The sequence below is a fragment of the Mustela lutreola genome, chromosome 1 (genome assembly GCF_030435805.1).
Source record: "Mustela lutreola isolate mMusLut2 chromosome 1, mMusLut2.pri, whole genome shotgun sequence".
Classification (NCBI taxonomy): domain Eukaryota; kingdom Metazoa; phylum Chordata; class Mammalia; order Carnivora; family Mustelidae; genus Mustela; species Mustela lutreola.
The window spans coordinates 26,410,959-26,431,940 of record NC_081290.1 but is presented as its reverse complement, the minus strand read 5'-3'; the positions used below and the strand labels follow the sequence as shown (position 1 = coordinate 26,431,940).

Sequence of the window (20,982 nt, the reverse complement as noted above, 5' to 3'; positions counted from 1 at the left end):
CTTTTTTCTCCCCTAACTGAGAGCCTCAATTTGCTATTTCCCAAATACAGGTTTCTGGATTACTTCTGTTGATCTTTTTCTTTTCTTTTCTTTTTAACTCAGAAACAGGACCAAGTTACCTTCAGAACACTGACTTTATCAACCTGGACAGTAGCCCTGCAATTATTTATCACCAGCAATCAGAAGGTTATTTACACTTCCACTGCTTCGAAATTAAGTTGGGAATGATCACCGGGGCCGGAGACTTGCCAATAACTCCCATTTTATAAAAGGGGTTTTATAACCCATGTGTATAACATTACCAAGATATAATTCTCTAGGAAGAAAATTCCTATTACATTTATTTATTTTTTTGCAAACAATTTTAGACGCAGGGTGTTAAACTGATTGAACTTTCACAAGATTGACGTTATTGCTTAAAGTGCTTGAATTGGTTACATTAAAAAGAAAATTAAGGTACAGATTATTTTAAATAAAAACTAAACTTTCTTTTCTTTAGCAACAAAATCAAACAAAGGCCACACAAATACAGTAACTACTTTGGTTACAAAAAAAAAAAAAATGAAAGCCAAAAATAAATTAATGTAATACTGGAAAACAGAAATTTAATTAGGCAGAAAAGTGGGAAATAATTTTCTCTGACCCATGCCATTTACATGAGTTATTCACAACAGTGTGCATAAATGCCTTGACCATCTAAGAGCAAATGAGGGCAAAACATTTAGTGCACGGTAGTTTAATACATGTGAATATACAAAGTTGATCAAAATGCAGTTTAAAGATAAAACCCATCTGTAATAAAGCTACACTCCAATAGCTAAAATAAGTCCTAAGCCCCAGTTAGAACATAGTTCGTGGTTAGGCATGCCTGTGAAATTAAGCACATTCATGAAAATAAATGTATAGGGACCATTCCTATCATTTTTTTCCCTATTTCATCTGAAATCCAAAATATGCCAGGCCGTAATGCCACATACGACTGGCTTCCGATTCAAGCCAACACCTTTTTGTAGTGTTCCTTGACTCTCTGCACAGCAGCCCACTGCTGCCTTGGAATGGAAAATGCACCCGTGTAACAGGACTGGGGGTCAGCATTTCGTCAAAATTGGTTCTCACACAAATGCCTTTTTAGCAAACTGTACCGTAACCTAGGTGCTCAGCTAGTAAGTAACCAATAAAGCAAACATGTCTTCTCTCGTTCAAGTGGGAAACACTGTAACTTATTCTGAAACCGCAGCAGTTAAAAGAAATACAGCAGGCCCACTCACTCTCTGCTAGAAAATGACACACAAAACCCCTGCGATTTGAGGGAATACTGCTGAGCCTTTGTGCTATCGTTGACCTCAGAATGGTCGCACACATCTCACACCATTCTCTGCTTTCCACGATGAATGAGGGATGAAAAATGGAAGTGTTTGCATGCTACTGTCTTTACATGAAGTGAAATGATACAGGGGAAATGTAGCTGCCTTGTGTTTGTCTCATTTATTGAAGAGGAAAGAAATGATCAGATAGCTCTGAAGTTTAAAAATCTGATGGAGTGACTGCAGATAAGTGTGATTTGGTCTTTCTCCAATCTTCTTTTCTTGCCTCACCATGTTAATGCTTTTCCATTACCTTCCATACTTGTTCTCTATTCCTAACCTCTATCCAGGAATACTGAATTTTAACTGATCCTTTCAGTTTCTTCTGTTAAGTCACTGGGAAAAACTCTTTACACATACAAAAGAAATAATATTAGTAATAAAGAATATGCTCTGAATCTAGGACTTGGCATTTAGATATTACTACTGTAGGCTTCCAATTGAAAATTTTTTTTCTAATAAATTAGCTTCAAGAGTCATTTCAAAGATAATTTTAATAGTTTTTCTTATGAATCAGTTCCAAATATATTAGATATGATCCATCATTATTTTTTTCTTAAAACTTTGCAACCTGCAGTCAAATATATGGGTTATATATAGTACAAACAATTCCTTGTATCAGTCACCTTCAATTGCGAAGTGTCTCTCCTTAAAAACAGAATAAATACTCACCTTCCAGGTAAGTGATTACTGCATATGTTTCATGGAGGAAAAAAAAAGACAAAATATTTATAAATATGAATTTGCCTCTAAACAAGGCAAGGTATATTTTCGTCACTTGTATAAAACAATAACGTGAAGATCACCCTGTTTTTGTCTTTTCCAGTAAAAAGCAAAACGTTTCACTACAAGCATGAACAAATGAAGTGTTGGCATGCTTAGTTAGGTTCTGAGCAATAAACAGTTCAAGGTATCTTAAAGACAAGAAATCCAGTTTTCACCTAGATAAAGTGCTATGCTCTTCATTGTTACAAGATGGCCGCTAACATGTTCGATTTCAGTTTTAATTCACATTATGCCAAACATCTGCGTGTTCACTCGCCGATTTATTAGGTAACAAAATAATACGTTCACAGTATGTTAGAGTGTATGGAAGTCACTGGCTTCCCAAAGGACGCCAAGATCTAGGACCCATAGTTACTTGAAAGAATCCAAAAACCAGCTCGACAGCAAAACACCAAACTGACCCTTTCAATAAAAGGTACCAACACGCGCATGATCTAATAAATACATACATAACAAAAGTGAAAAAGGTAAAAGTAACTGTAGTGAGATGAGGTTCTTCCAGAAAGCGGTCCTGTCAAGCATTCAAGGAGTCTGAGCCAAAGAGATGCCAACATTTTGTTCATTCCTCCGCCCACCCACTCGCACTTCCTCGGACCCACCTCCACACCCAGCTAACTCCAGTAACCCCTCTTGGGAAGGTTCCATGGCAGTCCCGGGGCTCATCGGTGCCTGCACAAACGGCCGGAAACGTGACAAAGCCAACGGCTGGGCAACGAGGCCGATGGCGGCGAGGGGGCAGCGCCGCCGTCCTCACTGAGCGAGAAGGATGTGGGCGCTGCCTGGCCACAGAGGGCTGGGCCGGAAGCAGTGGCCGCGGTGTCCCAGCCCTGCGACCACAGACCGCACAACACCGGCAGGCCTGGAGAGACACCCGTGACAATGCTCAGCAGTGCCAGAGAGAGGACAGACAACTCACGGGACCTCACGGAAGTAGAGGGTCCCTAAAGACAAACAGCGCAGGGTTCTTTTCCTGCCACATGGTTTTGGTAGAAAGAGAAGAAAAGTAGCTTCTCCCTGTCCACGGATGCTTCCTCCTCTGGGCTTCGCCTGCCCTGAGCTCCCTCCCTTCTTAGCCTCGGGGGCTCACAGCCCTTGGCTGGCGCTAGCCACCAGCCACCAGGAACAGCTTCTCGTCACCCTGTTCGGCCTGGAGGAAGCTTTGCGTACTGAGGTTACTCACTTTGAAACGTTTTCGTTTGCACAAACTTAAAGCTATGATTGCAGCCCCCTAAAAGGTGAACATCTACCCAATTCTTCTGTCCTTCTGGCGGGAACGGGGCAGAGCAGCAAACACTGGGTAGCAGTGCGTCTGGGGACAAGGCAAAGGAATGCACTGAGACACGATCCCGGGAGGCATTTAGGCCGTGCAGCAGAGACCCAAACAGACTGCAGACATTCGCTGGAAATGTCACTCGGATTCAGCCAGACACGGCCAGTGGTGGGGCGTTTACCCGATCCTAAAATTAGCAACTGTTACTCATAGAAATCTTACTACAATCTGATTGCAGTTAACTCTACCTCAGACTAAAATAAAACCACGAGTAGTGCTGCATGTAAAAAATAAAATAAAATAAAATAAAAAAATAATAAACCAAAGGGAGAGAAAGTCTAACACAGCCAGACCATCAGACGTGGCGTCCTACCCCTGGTGGGCAGCTGGGGAGGAGAGGGTGCAGGGAAACCACATAGGAGTGCTTGGAACATTTCCCCCCACTGGAGTGAGTCCCGCAGTTCTTTAAGTTATTCTCTTGATTGATAGAATAAAATATATCCAGATTCTGAATTTTTTGATATATCTGATGTCAGGCCATAGAATTCTTCAATAGCTTGGGCATCTATTTTCTGCAACAGAAGAGACACAAAACAATACCATTGTTTAACATGTGGATGGAGAGAAGGAGAGAAAAGTGAACAGGATGGACAAGAGAATGTAAGGAACACAGTCCTAAAAGCACAACTGGGGGCGCCTGGGTGGCTCAGTGGGTTAAGCCTCTGCCTTCGGCTCAGGTCATGATCTCAGGGTTCTGGGATCGAGTCCCACATCGGGCTCTCTGCTCAGCAGGGAGCCTGCTTCCTCCTCTCTCTCTCTCTGCCTGCCTCTCTGCCTATTTGTGATCTCTGTCTGTCAAATAAATAAAATTAAAAAAAAAAATAAAAAAATAAAAAAAATAAATAAAAGCACAACTGGGAACTCTCAGCAGCCACCTGGCAGTGCCCCAGACTTGACAACGGGCCACGGTTACATAAACTGCAAATTGTTGAGGAGGAAAGCCACCCTTTAATTTATGAGGCCACCATATGTGGGCACTCTCTGAAGAAGGCGGGGCTTCTGCCTTTCAAAGGATAGACCAGGGGGGTCTTGAGGAAAACCTTAATTTCTTCAGATCATCAGAGTTCATTCCCTTTAGTGTCACCCTGTGAGCTAAAATGGGCCTTGTCCGACAGTGGCATCTCTTCAGCTAGGACTCCTTTACAACAAAATCAATACACGGAACAACTTGAATGTGATGGAACGATTTTTAGGTCCAACAAACTGAAAAGGTATTTTTAACAACCGATACAAGGAAAATCTGGTATAATGAAAGAATTCTAATAGAACCTTTTTTTTTTTAAGGTTTATTATTTGGTCTGTACCAGACAGGGCTTCAGTCGCGGTGGAAAACAGGGCTTAGACATAAATATGATTTCGGGGGACACAGAGAACTCACATCCATGGTGGACCAGTCAACAGGAACACAGTATCAGTATCAGTGAGCCCCCATCACAGCCCCTTGTCTCTTTCCACAGAGAATGAAGAGCGGCAGAGTTTAGTTTCAAGAGATACGTAAACCATTTGAGGGGAAAACAGGCCTGTTGTAGGAAGTGCCCCCTCCCGCCCCCACAAACTCCCCCAAACACAGTCTGTGCCCCAGCCCCACTGAGGGTAACTGGCATACCAACCTCTACAATGTCATCATCAAACAACAGCCAGAAGCCATGACTCTTGACGATAGTAATATAATGCCCACGGTTGGGACCGCTGGAAAAGGACAAAAGTTGTCAGGTTACCATTTACTTCTTTAAAAAAAGACTATGTCACTCCATGTAAGCAGTGATTTACGAGAACAAACTCTCTCGAGTCTGTGCCCACGGTGGTTTGGTGGAAATGCAGGGAGGGAGAGCCGCAGGGCGTGCTGTGGGGCACGTGAGGGAGTCTTCTGCAAAAATGCAAAGACATGGGTCTTCCGAAGACCCACAGTCCCATGGGGAAAAGCAGGTATTGAAACTCGACAGTGACTGGACACCCACTGTGTGCCAGACTGTCTCCTGACTCTCAGACAAAAGAGCAGCAACGAAAATAAAGTTCCCACCTTCTCAAGGCAGAACTAAAATACAATATTTCAAGGAGTAATGAGAGCCATGAAGAATAAAGCCAGAGTGGGGCGCCGGGGTGGCTCAGTTGGCTAAACCACTGACTCCAGGTCATGATCCTGGAGTGACAGCATCGAGTCCTGCATTGGGCTCCCTGCTCTGCTGGCACCCTGCTTCTCCCTCTGACCTTTCCCCTCTCAAGCTCTCTCTCTCATTCACTCTCTCTTTTAAATAAAAATAGAATCTTAAAAAAAAAAAAAAAAAGCCAGAGTAACAGCGTGGAAAGAGAACACACACAATCCTGTCCCAGCTGAGGATAGAATCATAAATGGATGAATTTTCAATGGACGTTTTTCCATGCTTCTATCTATAGCTAAGGAATAAAAAAATATTTGCTCCAAAGGACAAAAGGACTTCCAGCAAAAACTCTGCATCTGCATTATCTAGGGGCCTTCTCTCTTACTCTGTTTCTGATTGGGTAAAGACTACAAACAGCGTAAAGAATATTTTTAAGAGTACATGTAAACAAAAAAAATTTTTTTTTTTTAAAGAGTACATTTTAGGGGCGCCTGGGTGGCTCAGTGGGTTAAGCCTCTGCCTTCAGCTCGGGTCATGATCTCAGGGTCCTGGGATGTAGTCCCGCATTGGGCTCTCTGCTCAGCAGGAAGCCTGCTTCCCACCGCCCCCAAACTGTGATCTCTGTGTGTCAAATAAATAAATAAATAAATAAAATCTTAAAAAAATTAAGTTTAAAGAGTATGTTTTAGATTTATTTTGCAGTAAGGAGGAGCTCGGAAGACATTCTCGAAAGTACCATCACCACGGATCTTATGGCCCGGGAAGGCACAGCTGGGGCTACCCGGGGACCAGCAGAGCCTCCCGCTGTCCCGCAGCGCCCGCTTCCCCGCCTGCCCTCACCTGCCACAGTGAACCACCACGGCCACCAGGTCGTACATGCGGTCCAGGTTCACGGCGTCGCTGGACGTGTTGAAGAGCCGGAGCTCCAGCGGGAAGACCACCCGGTAGGACAGCTTGGTGTACCTGTGCAGCTGCTCCATGTACTTGAATCGCTTCAGGTGCAGGGCCAAAATCATGGGCAGCTTCTTCACTCTCATCCTAGGGGACCACGAAACAGACCGTCAGCTGTCCCCCACGGCCGTCAGGGGGACACGAACCCGCTGCCATCACCCCAGCGGACAGCAGGGGGGGGCTCACGGGCGTCAGTCCCGCAAACACGCGGACCGCTCGCAAGAACGAGAGGACCGTGCGTGCGCTGAGCCGGCTCCCCCGACTCTCGGCGAACCGGGGCACAGCCGGCCAGGGCGAGGGGCCACGGCGGGTCTCTGCTTCAGTTTGGGCAAAGGAGCCCGTCCTGAGTTTGTACCAGTAAAACCCAGGACGTGCGACTGCTCTCCATGACTGCTTGCTTTTTGCTGCCTTCCAGAAAGGAACAGTCTTTGGGCAACCACAGCCCCCTCCACCCCATCTGGAAACAGTGGAGAGAAGGGGGGACAGCTCTTGAGAGAAGCGGGGGGACGGCTGAGGTTTGGACTTGCGGGTTCTGAGGACCGGCGGGGGCGCTTCCCGACTACTCCGCAGCCGCCGGGGAGCTGGGAGCACGAGCCCCAGTGCGGCCCTCGGTGCCGCCCCTCCGAAAATGCAGGGGTTGGCTTCGGGCTACTCTCCCCAAAATGGGCTTCGTGGAGCACCGGAGGTGTTCACCGAGCCGGGGTTTTGAGGGTGCTGCTGTGCACAGGGTTACTTTCTATTTTGAAGTTCTGCTGTGCACGGCATGATGAAGGGCTGGAGAAATCCTACAGTGAAGGAAGTGTTCTCCTATGTTGGATGCGGCCTTCCCCAAACTTTTATGAACACAGAACGCTTTTTTCCCTAGGTGACCATGAATATTCCTCAGCAAAAAACTCACACAAACAACAGTTTATGTAGGTAACTCTGCTAGAAGAGAGGCCCTTCGGTCACCTTCCAGGACCCCCATCCTGGGTCCGCATCAATGTCGTTCAGCTTGTATACGCTGTCAAAGCATATTTATTTGAAAAATAATTTTAAAGAGACTATAAATTTTAAGAGACTACTGTTCAGGATTCTACTGAAGTAAAACCCTGTTCATAAAGATAAGAAAATAGTAAGGCCAGCAGAAATGTAAGAATCGTGGGGAACCCCATATTTTACTATTTTTCAAGAATCATGGGGAACGCCATATTTTATAGGAACACACGCTATTTTAACCAATAAAACCTCCAAGGTTGAGCAGGACACATACTGGTGCCACATGGGGAGGTCTGGGCTGGCCGTGGGCAGACAGATTCTAAGGACAGGGAGCAGAAATGAGCTCGCTGATCACTCCCAAGAGTTCACCACCTCTGCCCTCCATTCCCATCTGCCAGAATGACTGACCTTTCGTGAGTTTTGATGCAATGAGGATAGACGTGCATGTCTGGGGGGCGGGCAGAGCCAGGGAGGCTGGCACAGGAACTACTTCCACCTGGGCTCTAGACCCCGGAAGGCTTCAGACAGCAGTAACGAGCTCCTGTGAGTTATTCTGAATATTCCACAACCACAAGCAGGGTAAGTTTAACTCACGGGAAAGCCTCACGGGCTAATTAAAATGTCAAGTTTCCTGATATCTGGGGCAGACCACAGAGAAGCCCCGACTACTGCAGACTGTCCAGGGGCTGTAACCGGCTGGTGCTGGTAAAGATAGGCGAGTTTGGATCCAATATCAGTTCAGAAAGTGATGACCTCTTATTGCCCATCCATTTAACTGATGTGCTAGCAGTTCCTCATGTTTCCACATTCAGTGATTAACTTTTTTCACCTTCTGCGTCTCTGTGCACGCAGAGAAGTTCCAACACTCAGGCAATCCCAACAATATTACTAGAGATCTACTAGGTGTTGTACGCCCTGTCCTTTTTATAATCTGACTTTCATCCCAAGCGGATAGTAATTATACCTGATCTCACTCATTTACCCAGCACAGTATCTGGCATACGGCATGCAATAAATATTAGTAGAATGAATGAATGAACAAAGGACCCCACAATCAGACAAATGGACAAGTCCCCAAGGTGGCATTCTTACCCTTGTTTCTGCAAGGAGGAAGGCAACTAACTTCTCCAAAGCGACTTGGCCATGAGCCCATGAACTGGGATTCAAAATCAGACATGGTTCCTTCCCTCAACACAAAGCCACCCTCTGGGCTAAATCCTTTACGCACCTTTTCTGGGCCTCCTGTTTGCTGCAGCACGTTTCACAATAATATTTCTGTTCACTACACAGTGTTTCTGTGTTGCTGAAGTCTCTGCGGAGAAAAATATTTTCCATCTCAAAACACAATCCAAAACGTACTTGCTATACACCATGTTTTAAACTCTTTATTACCCATAGGGTAATTTTTAAAAAAATATTTTCTTTATTTCTGAGAGAAAGAGTCGAACTGTTACCCACCCGGCACACTTTCCCTGAGAACCTGAGTCAGCCCAACCTGGGGCTCGATCCCAGGACTCTGAGATCATGACCTGAGCTGAAGGCAGATACTCAAACCGACCGAGACACCCAGGCGACCTATAGGTAATTTTTAAGTGCATGTGGGGAAGAAGTAATGAGAACAGATCTTTCTGTTGAGTCAGTGCTATGATTACCATTAGACCATGTCTGCTGGACTGGGTTATGATTTCACCACCGGAGATGTTCAAAGGCATCTTTATTTCATGGTACATGGGTGGATATAAATGAGGGTTTCTAATGGATTCAAAAAACAAATCTCAAGGTTTAACAAGACTACCTGTACCCCGGCGATTAAAAATTAGAACAGAAAAGTACTCACTACCATAAAAACCCATTGTTACATTGTAGTCATGTCCAAAAAAGTCAATCACATAAAACAGAAGATGACATTATCAGGTAGTGAAAAACAGTGTATCTCGGGTGATCTATATTTTCAAAGGGCACAAAGGTAAAGATAATGGTATTTAAACCACATACAACTGCCCTTAGACTGAACTAAGAAAACCCCTAATTACCAGGCGATGCCGGCTTCCTCCAATCCCCTGCTCCCCACCCCGCACCTTGGATCCCTTTGAGGACAAATGCCGCTGCGACGTTAGATCTGTATTCACCCCCATCATGAGGTTTTACTGCACTACTTATGGTTTTCATTTTTTAAATGTCACGGCTTTTCATTCTTTCCTGGTCATTGAGATTCTACTTAACATTCCTGTGGTAAGGCTTCAAAGGCTGAGGAGCACATCCAGAATGTAATACCCTGGAGTCCAGAGAGAGCCTGTGGTACTTCTTTATGCACAGGGAGCGTCCTAGCAGCAGAATGATCAGATTTTATTAAAGAGAAAATGTTATTTACATGGTGTTATTGACTCACACACTTACACAGAGCTTATCAAAGAAACCGTAGACGGCTCATGCGTTCACTACTCAGACGTTAAGCAACGGTCCCCTGGGCTTGGTGCAGGGGCTCGCAGAAGCGCCTGCGCTTCACGCTGCCCTCACTCTGACAGACACATGCAAGTGAGCCGGTCACAACAGGCAGTGCTCCCGACAGGTTAAAAAAACAAAACCACCGCATACACTTCTCGCACCTAAAGCCCTCGAGCCGGTGCCCAATTCGCTTAGGGATGAAACCAGATACCCTGCCCGGGCCGGACCCCTGACTGTTCTTCTGACCTCCCTCCGAGCCTCCCTTGGAGTGCCACCCAGCCTTTCTGCCTCAGGGCTTCTGCACGTGCCGCTGCACCAAACAGCTCCTTTCCAGATGCTTTCATGGCTGGCTCCACTCACTGCTCAGAGCTCAGCAAAAATATCACCTCCTGGGAAAAGACTTCTCTGTCTACTTTCTGCAAATTCACCAGCCTTTACCCAGTTGGCTGTCTCGCTCTCTTCTGAGCACTCAGCACCGTCCGAAACTCTCCTCCTATTTACTTGATCGCTTGCCTCCTCTCTCTGTGGGCAGTGGTTCCTTCCATCTGTCTCACTCACTGCCATGTCCCCAAGCCCTGAGGACAGGCCCAAAGCACCAAGGCACTCCATCTGTGGGCTGAGTGAAGACAGAAGCAAGTGTATCAAGTCCAGGGGAAAGCACCGAGGAAGGAGAAATGAACCTGAACTGGGGTGATGCACGCCATTCCCAAGGGGTGATGCCGAAGTCAGGTTCTCAGGGAAAGTGTGCCGGGTGGGTAACAGTCCAGGATTCCAGACAGAAGGACTGCTGCCCCACAGGGACATGGAGGCGAGGTGGGGATTGTGTCCCAGAAGCTAGTGCGGACCCCGTGGCTCTAGAATTCCACTAACAGGTCTCAGCAAGGAAAAGACATAATCAGTGCTTCTTGAGAAATACCATTTCTGGTAGCACTATGGAGGAAGGACCAGAGGGGCTAAGAGGCCAGAAAACAATTTAGGAGGCAATTAAACTCAACTCGCAGATCTCAGGTGCTTGGGGCCTAATGGAGACTCAGACTTAGCTGAATGAACACAGGCTAACTCTTCAGCGAGGTAACAAATGCGAATGCTGTTCTTGGCCTACACAGGATTGGGGTGGAGCTGGTGGGTGGGGGGCAGGAGGGGGAGAGGAGAGTCTGCGTGACGGTAGAGCTGCACATCGTTGGGATGTCCACCACAGACGCACCTCTGCACCCAGCTGAAGAACCAGAATCATTAAGGCAAGCCCCACAGCAAATAAGGAATTACATACTTTCTACTCTTGCTCTTCAAAGCAAGTTCCCTGAAGTATTTGCAGACCCAAATAGATGGAAATATACCAAAGTTAGTATTTGCTTGAAAGGCCCAATTTACAAATAACCACCATCCTGCCCCACCCCAGCTGCTGGAGGCTCACCGACCCCCCCAACCCACTCCTTAGAGGGACACGGTAACGCTCCCAGGGCATCTGCGGGGGGAGAATGGGACAATGAGGCTAGGTCAGGAGAAGGGGCTGACCCCAGCAGGTCACTGAGTGCAGCTGCTCTGCCCTCCCTCCCAGAAGCCGAGGGGAATCCAGAGACATCGGTAACCTCCTTCCTGGGGTGCACCAGGTGGGAAGCTTTGTTCTAAGGCTGACATCGGCAACACCAGCAGTTCTCCTGGCTGTCCCTGAGAATGACCTGGGGAGCTTTCAAAGCAATCTCAGTGCCTAGTCCCTCCCCTGGCCCCCACTCAATCACACAGAAGCTCTCTGGCTGGAGCGGGTGGTTCCAATACGCCTGGAAGTGTGAGCAGCCACTGTTCCCAGTTTCTTTGTCCGCCTCGACATGCACCTGTGCCACCCAGAGATCTCGTCAACATGCAGATCCTGGTTCGCTCATTCGTTCTTGGGGAAGACTAAGATGCTGTTCTAATGAGCTCCCGGGGGCGTCAGTGATGCTAGCCCATGGACCACTATCTGAGCAGCAGATCTCAAACTTCGGTGGTATTAGAATCACGTAGAAAATTAATTAAAAATAGAGGCCTAGGTCGCCTGGGTGGCTCAGTGGGTTAAAGCCTCTGCCTTCGGCTCAGGTCATGGTCCCAGGGTCCTGGGATCGGGGCCGCATTGGGCTCTCTGCTCAGCAGGGAGCCTGCTTCCCTTCCTCTCTCTCTGCCTGCCTCTCTGCCTACTTGTGATCTCTCTGTCAAATAAATAAATTAAATCTTTAAAAAAATAGAGGCCTAGGCTCATTGAAGTTGAATACGGCCAGGGCCAAATTGTGGAAGCAGCCCAAGTGTCCACGGGTCGATGAATGGGTAAAGAAGACCTGGGGGGAGGGGCGCTATGTGTGTATTACTCAGCCATAAGAAAGAATGAAATCTTGCCATTTCCATCAACATGGACGGAGCTGGAGAGTACAGTGCTAAGTGAAATAAGTCAGGCAGAGGGGACTTAAAAGAGGCTTCTCAAAGTAAGTAGAAAAGGAACTCGTTTTAGAGAAGATCCATTTTTAAAACAGAGCTATGGGAGAATGAAGAGCTTCTTCCCTCCCAGCGGACCTCCCCAGCACCCGGAGAGCCGGCACTTTAAATACGAGGAGGACAAGGCACGGGAGAGTGGCTTCCGAACAACCCTTGAAGAGGAGGTTTCTGTGAAGGAGCCGCGGGGAGGGAACTCGGGCACTGGAGCGAACTGCAAAAAATACCCAGAAGGCCATGGAAGGATAATTAAGATAAACTTCACGTATCTGAAGTTTCTGCCTGAGGCCATCCTTGAGCTTTTCAAAAAGAAGAAAAGAAAAAACATCCTGGGTATATTCACTTGCGATACAGATGGCTCACCCTGCCTAGACAGTCCTGAAATTTGAAATGTGAGGATTCTAGTTCAGCTTCGGAGCCCTGTTCCCTGACTGTAACCACTGCTTACTTCATCATTCCTCTGGGACAAAAGCCAGGAAACTATAATGGAATTAATCATCTGGAAGGAGGTGGCAGAGACCTTACATTCAAATCCTACAATTTCAGCTCGATTTTTAACTTCTTTTTCGCCATCAAAATGAAAGAAAGGTAACATATCACATCAGAAGACAAATGCAGACATGGTAAGAAGGAAATTCACAGTTCTAATTTTAAAAACAAACCCTTAAGAATGCAAACCAAATTGAACCATGAAAGGGGAACCCCCTCCCCAAAATGACTGTACTCATCCCTTCTCTTTTTCCTCAGATGGAAAACGCTAATGGGTCAGCCGGGCATCACTGATTCCCGGGCCTTTCTCAGCACTTTGTTCTCCGGGGATAGGTTAGAAAGCGGCCACTCCCAGCCCCAAACCCTGGGAGTGTGAGGGTGAGGGGCAACACCCAGCCCAGCCCAGTCTTCCTGTTGGAGAGGTGAGATGTCAGGCACCTGTGAAGGCAGGTGTGGGTAAGTCAGTCAAATCTAATGTAGTTTAAAAAGCATCCAGGGGCGCCTGGATAGCTCAGTCCATTGAGTGTCCAACTCTTGGTTTGGCTCAGGTCAAGAACTCAGGGTCGTGAGATCGAGTCTCTTGTCCGTGCTTAGGGGAGTCTACGAGATTCTCTCTCTCCCTGCCGCCCTCTGTCCCTTCTCCTGCTCACTTGCTCTCTCTGGAATAAAACAATCTTGAAAAATATTAAAAAATTTAAAAAAAGAAAAAGGCATTCCAAAGCTCTTTCATACTCTCCTACCCCAGCTTCAACATCTTCAAATGTCCCCAGCCTGCCTTCCTCATGCAGGCATGACCAATACACACATTTCTCAAATCCACTCATCAATCAATCAATCAATCAAGGTAACATAAATCTGAGTTACATTTCTTCATAACAAGTTTCCCCGAAGATTAAAATCATAATTCACCAGTCAGCCCTTTACCTGGCTGACAGATCTCAAAGCTACAGCCACTGCCAGCCATCTGTCCTTCTGAGCAGCCCAGGAATTTCTTAGAAGGGAGGAGAAATAGTCAACCTAACCAAATTCTCCCTAACATCAACGTGTTTGGGAAAAAAAAAAAAACCCAAACAAACGGTGAGGGAATAGGCAAGTAGTATCTTTCCTCCCATTCTTTCACATGCAGCTGAAGTTGGCAAAACCATGGCTTTTTCCATTGCCTGTGATCATTACACTTTGGGGAAATCAGAGATGGCTTCCTGTCACAGGACTATCAGGGACCCATGCTTACACAGAATCTTCCACAACAAAGGCCACCCTGGCCTACAAAACACTTTGCCAACAAAGAGTTAACACACTCGTCCTAGACACCTGGACCTGAGGCACTTGGACACATGGGCTGGTGCGCCACACCTGCAGGAAACGCCATGTAACTAGCTCATCAGTGCAGGGAGCCGAGGGGGCCCTGGGAAACCAGAGAGCAATCAGCGCCCCCAACACCCACTCACATGACACAACACCAGGCGCAGGAGCCAAGAAGCTCTTCCGTGTTGCCATTGGTGCCATCGCCCCGCAAGACGACGTTCTAACAGCCAACCACCACCGCCAGTCCCCTTAAGCTCTCCTTCTGAAAGGTTCCAAGTTACCTGAACTCCTGAAATGACACTTCTGTCACTCAATCACCATCGATAAAGATCCACTGTGCCTCGTCAGACACTAGACAATGTCCAAGCTATGGTACCTTAAGCAACAGGAGGCCGGCCCTGACCATGAGGTCCCGCCTGGCATCCGCACAACCAAGCACTCTGGAGACCTATTTAAAGCTTCAGGGCACCAATCATCGCCTGTGGAGTCCTCCTAGAATGTAAGGGCTGTGAGAGCCTCAATGTGTCTGAGGCTTGCTCCTCCGTGCCCAGTGTCTAGAGCAGGGCTGGGCTGCTTCTAAGCCCTCACAAAAGCAGGGCGGGGGTAGGGGGTTGGGGGTGTGGAAGGGGAAGGGATGGAAGAAGGGAAACAGAATCACGTCTCTGCATCGCCTCTGGGCACATTTCCAATGTTCAAGTCAACACACAATACTCCTGGAAATCCTGGGCAGGTGGCGTTCTGCCCTCCGGGTTCCGTACCTTCTCTCGGTCTTGACAAGGAGGCATATCTTTCATCACTCATCTCCACAGAACACTGAAAGGCGGAGGAACAGACGGTTCCCCCACTGGTTCTCAACTCAAAAGTACGTAATCTTTTAAATTGGCTTAGAAAGAGTAATGGTAGGCATGGGTAGCGTGTGTTAACCATGTGTGTCAGAGACAAACAGGAGAGGGAGAGACACCGATGAAAGCCAAAGCCCACATCTGTATTAAAGATTAAAACTTATTTTTAAACTTAAGGACTAATGACTTGATCCTCTTTCTTCTCAGCATGATCCTTCTTCTCTACACCACATATACTTATTTTTAATCTCTCTTGGGAAAGAAGAAATAGAAAATAATAGGATTATATGGGTTTAACTGAAAGGAAGATTACCTCCCAAGGAAATATAGTATTTTCCCCCCACATATTTACTGGCCTGATCAAAAGCTCAGATCATGGTCAGAATTCAGGAGGTTACCTCAGACAGTGGGTAATAGATGTATTCTGCTCCACATCGACAGAAAGGTCAAGAAAATCTTCATCTTTGCTACTAACCTGAAGCAAAGAAGAAAAAAAAAAAAAAGATTAGGTACAAAATATATAATAGATACAGTAGATAAAATTCTCAACACTTATAGGCAACTAAAACCCAAAACCACAGGCGTAGTCATGCGTGGTTTTGTATGCTCACTGGCAACAACTTATACTGAAAATAACCCCATCTAGAGAAAGCCCCAAATTCTCAATGTACCTGTATTCCTGTTCCAGCTTTCTTTCAGAACTTTCAATAATTCACACTCAACCAGATTTCGCTTCCTCTCCGTTCATTTTTCCCATCGTTTCAAAGTAGGAAGAATCAGACAAAACACCCATAGACCCCAAACTGGCAGAAGGAGAAAAAATGGAAAAAAGACAAGAGACTTCTAAAACTCCCTACTCTGAGGGCCAACCTCTGTGAGGCTGTGGGCGGTGCCTTCAGCCAGTCCCCTGAAATCACTCCTGCAGGAGTATGTATGGGGCCAGGGAGATAACGGGGGCCGGGCTGGAGGTGACACTGGCCGCAGGTGCACCTGTCCCCTCCCCGAGCTGGGGAATGGCCTTCATCTGGCCTTCACGGCAGAGCCCTGAGCTGTCTGTGATCAGTGGGACCTGGAGCCGGCCCGGAGCACCGGCTCATGAGGGCCACCCTTCGGGAGTGGCTCCCCAGCCCAGTTGTGCCTCGGCGCCCACTGTTTAGACCACACCAAGCCTGGCATTCCAACTCGCTGAAGTTCATGGAGTTACAAACGGCCAGCATTCCAGCAGTTCACTGGCAAGCCTGGCATTTGACTTCCTTGCTGTGGGAGGGGCAGACTAGCTCAGCAATGACCTTGAAGTGCTCAATCAATCAGCAGGAAAGTGAGAAAACACTTCTTTAAGTGGGACAACCACTCTATGACCCGATACTCCACTGTTAGGCCACTTTCTAAAGAAATACTCTGAACACAGACACAATCTCTTATACTTTCATTACTGCACACAACAAAGGGTGCGGAGACACACTTCCCAGTTTCATCTCCGGTCTCTGCCACTTACGCACTGAATGACCGCAGGCCACTTACTCAGCCTTGCAGTGCCTCAGTCTCCTCATCTATAAAGTGGGGACTGTAAGAGTAGATATTCATCAGGTTGTTGTAAAGATAAAATAATACATGTAAGGTGCTTTCAAAGGTAAACACTCAGTAAGTCGGGGAGGGGTACAAACATTGCAAATGGCCTCAAATGAGCCAAGAGCTGGGAACGGTTTACTACCTGGTGGTATTGCATCATATTAAATTAATACACAGGCTATACATCCTTATAGAATTGACCTCCAGTTTTGTATAAAAAAGGCATGTATACATTTACACATACACACACATGCCCTTACACACATACACACACTTCGTCATTCTGCCTTTTTTTGGTAAATGGCACTTGTTACTGCTATTGCAGAATGCATGAAAGGCCCAAATATTTGCCACTGCCTACACTGGCTTCTTTGCTGGAGGACTTTACAGATCCTCTCATCAAGAGATGTGTTTCTCATCCTGATTCTGAGTTCAGCCATATGACCTGCTTTGGCCAGTGGGATATTAGAGGACACGTCATAAGCAGAAGCTTGAACAGGCATTTATGAAATTGCTCTCTTGCATTTCTGTTGTCACCATAAGAAAGACAAGCCCAAGTTAGCCCAATGTGTGTGTGGGTGTGTGTGGGTGTGTGTGTTTAAGATTTTATTTATTTGAGAAAGTGTGTGCCTAAGAGGTGGGGAGGTGGGAGAGGCAGAGGGAGAGGGAGAAGCAGACTCCCCACTGAGCAGGAAGCCTGACATGGGGCTTGATCTCAGGATCTCCAAGATGATGACCAGAGCCAAAGGCAGCCGCTCAACCGACTGAGCCTCCCAAGGGCCCCCAGGCTGGTCCGCTATGCCCAGGAAGAAGATGAGAGGCCCATGAAAGAGAGCTGTTCTCACCAGGGTGCCCCAGCCAAGCCCGGTCTAGAGCAAAATGCCTAGGCAGCCTGTAGATACAGGAGTGAGCCTGCTGAAATACTAACACACAAGTTCAGCGCAGGTCCAGCCTAGACCAGGGGGCCTTCGGCTACCCCAGAGTTGAAGAAATTGTAATAAATGACATTGATTTAAGTCTCAGAGTTTTGGGGTGGATTGTAACAAAGCAACAGATAACCATACAATGACTTCATATTATAAATATCTCATTTGTATTATTTTACTGTCTGACTCTCCCTCACTAAAATGAAAGACTGGCTCTGGTAATGACTAAGATCTGGCCATTCCTACACTCCTCCAGAAAGCTATGAAACTCAGCTACCTGTAAATACAAGTAGCTACCTGAAGGTCCTGGAGAACAAACACAGACGGGGAGAAGAGTTGCACAGATTAAGCTCATGGTTTCATAGCCTTTACCTGGGCATCTGGAGGGGAACAAATGCAGTCTGTCTGGTCTTGGAACCAGAAAACTAAGTCTGGGAAACCATGTGTATGGGCCACAGAGGTTGGAATCTCAGCGGGTATTCCCAACTCTGGGCGACTCCCAACACTTCTGATTGCCCACTCAACCACCTATGCACAGAGTAGACTCAGCAACTCAGCCAGAGACGAAAGGGCTGACCAAGGGTCTGCTGCCTAAGAAACGGATTTGTAGTTTGAGTGCAGCCAAGATGAACCGCCTGTCAGGACTCAAGAAAACAAAACACTCACTGAAGAAAAATAACAGAACCCAGAGTTGTCTCAAGTTTTACATCCTCAGTGTCCTAGATAACATTCAAACTTATAAAACGTGTGAAGAACTAGGAAAATGGGAGACAGTCTTTTACTTTTTTAATTAACACAGAATGCATTATTTGTTTTGGGGTACAGGGCTGTGATTCATCAGTCTTATATATACCCAGTGCTCATTATATCACATACCCTCCCCAGTGTCCATCACCTAGTTAATGGGAGATATTCTTAAGAAAACTGAAACCAGTCCTCAGAGGATGCAGTTGTTGAAATTAGCAGACACAATTATTTTTTTAGCAGATAAGAAATCTCAGCAGAGAAGTAGAAAGAAAGAAAGAAAGAAAGAAAGAAAGAAAGAAAGAAATGGAAATTCCAGAAGTGAAAAATTAATATACCAGATGGACTTGACAATGAACTGGAAAATGACAAAGGAAAGAAAAAGTGCACTTAAAGACAAATCAACAGAAAATTATCCAAGGAGAATAAAGGAAAAAAGAAATAAAAATTAACAGATACTCAGAAAACTATTAGAAAATACCACATTTATAACTGGAGTCTCAGAAGAGGAAAGAGAATAGAGCAGAAAAGCTATTTGGAAAATAATGGCAAAATATTTCCTCATTTGCTGAAAGACATACATTTGTAGGTTCAAGATCCTCAACAAACACCAGGTAGGATAAATACAAAGAAGGTTAGCCAAGGCACATCATAATCAAACTGTAACAAGTCAAGAGTAAAAAGCAAATCTTAAAAACATTGAGAGAAGAATGACGTATTACAAAAGAATGGTTCAAGTGGGAGCTGATGTTGCATCAGAAATCATGGGGGACAGAGACAGAAGGACAACATCTTTAATGTGTCAAAAGAAAAAACTGTCAATTGGCCATAAATTGATCCTTCAAGAATGGAGACAAATTAAGGAGAATTCATTATTAAAAGACCTGCACTGCAAATAAAACGTTAAAGGAAGTTCTTCAAGCCAAAGGGAAATGATACCAGATGGAAATCCAGATCTTCAGGAAAGAAGAAACAACAGTAATTTTGACACTGCCCTGTGGGGTTTGTAATATACATAAATGTAATACATACAACAGCTACAGCATAAGGACACAGTAAGGCAGGGACAGGCAGAAGGAATATACACCTGTATGGTTACAAGCTGTTTTATAGGAAATAGTAACATTATTAGCTATATGTGGACCGTGAGGAGTAAGGAATGTATATTATGATCTCTAGAGAAACACCCAAACAATACACACACAAACACATATTAAGAGGAAGACTAAAATGGAATTGTTTATACAAATATATATGTATATATGTTAATATTTTTTCAAAAAAAGCAAAGGAGGAGGAATATAAAAACAAAAAAAAAAAAAGAGGGGAAATCAATAGAAAACAAATAATAAAGTGGGAGCCCCAAACCCACCCATACCAGTAACCACATTAAACATTAATGGAATAAACATGAGTGGTGGCCTGAGGCTTGCCACAGAGATTACTGGCTAGGTGTAAGGGATCGTACTGGGGTAACAGAAATGTTTTAAATGTTTTAAAACTGGAATATGGATTCCAATAAAAATTAGAAAAAACTGGATGATAATGATAACTGCACAACTCACCACATTACTTTAAAAATTACGGAGAGGATGAAATTTATGGCATATAAGCTATACATCAATAAAGCTGCTTTTTTAAAAAGTAAGAGGGGGCGCTGGGGTAGCTCAGTCAGTTGAGTGACCGTCTCAGGATTTTGGCTCAGGTTGGGATCTCATGGGTTGTGAGACTGAGCCCGGTGTTGTCTTGTCAGGCTCCACACTCAGTGGGGAAATCTGTGATTCATTCTCCTCCCCAACCCCCAACTCATGCTCTAAGATAGATAAATCTTAAAAAAAAAAAAAAAAAAAAAAGGCGGGGTGCCTGGGTGGATGGCTCAGTCAGCTGGGTGGCCAACTCCTGATTTTGGCCCAGGTCATGGTCTCGGGATCCTGGGATCAAGCCCTGCATTGGGCTCCGTGCTCTGTGAAGAGTCTGACTCAGGAGTCTCTCTCCCTTTCTCTGCCCCTCCCCCTGCTCTCTCTCTCTCTTAAATAATCTTTTTTTTTTTTTAAGATTTTATTTATTTATTGGACATTGAGAGATCATAAGTAGGCAGAGAGGCAGGCAGAGAGAGAGAGAGAGGAGGAAGCAGGCTCCCCACTGAGCAGAGAGCCTGATGTGGGACTCGATCCCAGGACCCTGGGATCATGACCTGAGCCGAAGGCAGAGGCTTTATTTAACCCACTGAGCCACAGGCGCCCCTCTCTAATCTTAAACAATCTTTAAAAAATAAAAAGGTAAAACGTTCATGAAGCAAAACCTGACAGAAAGAAATAAAATTATCCCACCATTGTAGTTAAGTTTTTTTTAAGGTTTATTTAATTGAGAGAGAGACACGGCATGAGTGGGAGGGGCAGAGAGACAAAGACTCTCAAGCAGACTCCTCGCTGAGTGTGGACCCCAACAACGGGCTCAGTCTCACGACCTGAGCTGAAACCAAGAGTCCGGATGCATAATCACCTGTACCCCCCAGGCGCCCCCCACAATCACAGTTAGGTCATTTTAATCCCTCTTTCTCAGCAACTAACAGAAAGGCTAGGGGGAAATCAAGGAAAACATGGGAAATCTGAAGAACTCTGTAGCTACAAAGTATATATTCTGTTCGACCCCGGGGTTCTCAACAAGGGAAACGTTTCCTTCCGAGGGACATGT

The 20,982-nt window shown here is 45.8% G+C and overlaps 1 protein-coding gene across 2 annotated transcripts in view; it reads right to left on the bottom strand.

The window, feature by feature from the left end:
• Window positions 1-323: 323 nt before the first annotated feature.
• The window catches only part of USP46 (ubiquitin specific peptidase 46), a 55,569-nt gene continuing 34,910 nt past the window's right edge, over window positions 324-20,982 (bottom strand). For both annotated transcript variants that reach the window (XM_059161546.1, XM_059161553.1), the window contains exons 5-9: window positions 15,448-15,524; window positions 8,737-8,820; window positions 6,420-6,617; window positions 5,091-5,169; window positions 324-3,992 (exon numbers count right to left, since the gene is read on the bottom strand). In XM_059161546.1, the coding sequence (XP_059017529.1) occupies window positions 3,891-3,992; window positions 5,091-5,169; window positions 6,420-6,617; window positions 8,737-8,820; window positions 15,448-15,524 (540 nt within the window). In that variant the 3' untranslated portion in view covers window positions 324-3,890. The remainder of the gene's footprint in view (window positions 3,993-5,090; window positions 5,170-6,419; window positions 6,618-8,736; window positions 8,821-15,447; window positions 15,525-20,982) is intronic.